This window comes from Mirounga leonina, unplaced genomic scaffold (genome assembly GCF_011800145.1).
Source record: "Mirounga leonina isolate KUSES-001 unplaced genomic scaffold, KU_Mleo_1.0 Mir_114, whole genome shotgun sequence".
NCBI lineage: Eukaryota > Metazoa > Chordata > Mammalia > Carnivora > Phocidae > Mirounga > Mirounga leonina.
The window spans coordinates 54,226,374-54,229,652 of NW_023270265.1; the positions used below are offsets into that span (position 1 = coordinate 54,226,374).

A 3,279-nucleotide genomic window follows, 5' to 3' on the forward strand; every position below is an offset into this window, starting at 1 on the left:
GTCCCCAGTCGGGGACTGTCTCCGAGGTGCCCATCGGTCCCCAGCCCGGGGCTGTCTGCGAGGTGCCCATCTGTCCCCACCCCGGGGCTGTCTCCGCGATGCGCATCTGTCTCCAGTCCGAGACTGTCTTTGGGGTGCGCATCCGTCCCCAGCCCAGGGCTGTCTCCGGGCGTGCATCCGTCCCCAGTTGGGGGCTGTCACGGGGGGGGGGGGCGCATCCGTGCCCAGTTGGGGGTTATCACCTATGTGTGCATTCGTCCCCAGCCCGGGGCTGTCTCCGGGTGCCTCGCCCTGCTTGGAGGACACTTTCTGAGCCAAGGCTCATGACCCAGAGCTCTTCTCGGCAGGGACACTGTGGAGCTGCGCCGGATCCCAAGGCTGCCCTCGTGCAGGCAGGTGTGAAGGGAACCAGCAAGACCCGTGCCGCTGACGGCGCTGTGAGCAGGGGACAGATGAGCCCACAGGAGCAGAGTCCCGAGGGGTGGCGGTCAGGCTCCCACGGAACACGTACGAGCCAGGTCCTGCAGCTGAGGGCTTGGCTCGGGGACAGCCTCCCACCTTCCCCTCCGCGTGGGGCGGTGACTTCGGACTCCGGAGGACCTGTGCGGAGCTGCCCAACCATGTCCCCCTGTCCCCTGAGCCGGGGACCGTCCCTCAGCAGGTCGGCGTCAAGAGGAAAACCCGCGGGATGCTGCGCGGAGCCGGTCTGGCCCGGCTTCAGAAAAGAAACACCGGCTGAGGGCTCATCGACGCCATGGAGAGAGCGGAGCTCCTGAAGGGTCTCGCTGCCGGGGACAAAGGGCCGGGGGCGGCCGGCGGCCCGACCTTCCCTGGGCAGCGCGCTCCCTGTCCCGCCTGCCCCGGCCCCCCCACAACCGCCCCTGCGGGGACCCCTGCACTACCTCCGGCCTTCTCAGCCCGCTCCGTGGCTCCCGCTCCCTCGGCGTCCGAAGACCCCGACCGCCCCGCCATTTTCTCCGCTCGCGCGCTGCCGGCGAGGAGCACCTCCGTGGGGATTGGACGAAACTCGCGCCCGGGGCGGGGCTTCCTGCAGCACGCCTGCGCACCGCGCTTCCGGGCGCGGTGGACCGGGTCTCAACGGCTGTGGAGAGGCGCTAGTGCGCATGCTTTAAGCCTCTGGGGCCGCATATTCCGAGTAGCGGAGGTGGGGGCTGGGTGCATGTGGTCTTCCAGGCTTGCGATTGGCCGGTTGAGGAGTCAGTGACCTGCTCCGGAAGAACGGCCCCCACTTTACTGAGCGTGTGGAGGTTGCGGCAAGTGCACTTGTGCCCCGCCACGGATCAAGGGTTTGATTCTTGTCTCCGCCAATATTCCTCACTGCACATGTCGGGTGTAAGCCCAGGAATGTAACCTTTAACTACGCAACATGGAATTTCCTGGAGTCTAGAGTAGGAAATTTACTCACAGGCCCTTGGGAGAGCACTCTTACCTAAACACTGCATTTGTCAATATATTTTTTGGTTTTCTTCCTATTCCTTCTTTGAGATTGCTTTCCTTTGTTTAGTTCAGTGGAACTGTCCTCTATTTGCTACATTGGATGCTGCATGAGTTAAGAATCAGTTAATAAAGCTAATTAGATTTTTAAGTTTACTCATTTGAAATTTTCTTTTGTTAACACCTCCCTGTAATAGAGGACAGATGAAGTAGAGAAGAAACAGAAGTTTAATAACGTGGATTCCTCCTATATACATGGGGGAAACCCAGGGAAACGGAGGAATTCCCTGAAATGGCCAAAGCCACCACCTTACATGCCATTATGGGCTAAAGATGAAGATATTGGTGGAAGCAGGAGTCATCAGGCAGCCAGAGTAAACAGGGTATGGTTGTAAGGTGCCTTTCCCATGGATAGAAGTTTCTAAAAATTTAGAGTTCTGCCTTTCTTCCTAGTATAAATGGAGATTTTCCTTTTAAATGTAAATGGTCCTCACCAAAGCACAACTTCTACTCAGTTTTCAGAGGTTCTTTTGTGTTTGTTGTTCCTTAGAATTAATCATGCCTGTTAACCTTAAAAATAAAAGTGCCATTTATTTTACCAGCCAAAGATGGGTTTATTTGGGAATAGCAGAGAATTACAACTGGGACAAGCCAGCTACTGCAAAACCACAGGTAAATCTTGACAACTAGCAAGAGGAGGCTCTTTTATTTTATTTTTTTATTTTTATTAAAGATTTTATTTATTTATTTATTTGAGAGAGAGAGAGAGAGTGAGAGAGCACAAGAGGGGGGAGTGGGAGAGGGAGGAGCAGACTCCCGGCTGAGCAGGGAGCCCAATGCGGGACTCGATCCCAGGACTCCAGGATTATGACCTGAGCCGAAGGCAGTCGCTTAACCAACTGAGCCACCCAGGCGCCCGAGGAGGCTCTTTTATAGAGGAGGTGGGGTTGGGAGAGGCTGTTGTAAACTGAAAGCCCTTTGGAGTAAACTGGGGAACTGGAAAAGTAGTGGCTTCTCATTGGCTGGGCCTTGGCCGTCTCTCATTGGCTGGGCCCTGACCGTCTCTCATTGGCTGGGCCTTGGTCGTCTCTCATTGGCTGGGCCCTGGCCGTCTCTCATTGGCTGGGCTGTGGCGGGGTGGTGCGCGGGGAGGAAGCTTGCTTTCCTCCTGCTGGGATAGTGAAGTGTATCCACCTACGAGGTACCTCTTTTGCTGTTGGTAGGGCATAAGAGTGGCTCCTTCCAAACCTTGGGACTTCATTTGAGTCAGGTTTCCTGGTATTTTCGTAGGCTCAAACAAAGCTTATGCCAAAGATCCGTGCTTTCTCCTCCTGTGGAGGTGGTTCTGCATCCTTATGGACAGGACCCACCAGGAAGGTGCTGCTGAATCCTCAGCCTCAGGAACATTTGGAGCTGTGGGAGGAAAAAGCAGAGGCTTCCTGTGTGTAGTGACTAGTAAGGAGGGGTAGTCGTCAGAGGACCCAGTGGAGGAAAGGCCTGCGGTGGAAATCTGTCTTTTTAGTTACTTTTTGTGTGGCGCAGGATTTTGTGTATGGTGTAACGTACTATGTTCCATTGCTTGTGGCTCATTTTCCCCAGCAGTATTCATTGAGGAGACTGCCCTGTGTTGGGTGTTCTTGGCTCCCTTACAAAGTAATTGAACATCTGTGCTTGTGTTTATTTCATTCTGCTACAATCATCCTTGTGCCTGTTTTAATCTCGACACTTTCAAGACTGTTTTGTTTACCATAGCTTTGCAAAAGCTTATTCTTTCTCAGGATGGGTTTGGCTACTCAAGATCCTTTGTGGTTTCATACACACTTC

The 3,279-nt window shown here is 54.5% G+C and overlaps 1 protein-coding gene across 1 annotated transcript in view; it reads right to left on the reverse strand.

The window, feature by feature from the left end:
• Positions 1-980, reverse strand: part of SYCE1 (synaptonemal complex central element protein 1) — a 10,041-nt gene extending 9,061 nt beyond the window's left edge. Inside the window, exon 1 of the mRNA XM_034987511.1 lies at positions 903-980. Coding sequence (XP_034843402.1) covers positions 903-972 — 70 coding nt within the window. The 5' untranslated portion in view covers positions 973-980. The remainder of the gene's footprint in view (positions 1-902) is intronic.
• Positions 981-3,279: the final 2,299 nt, after the last annotated feature.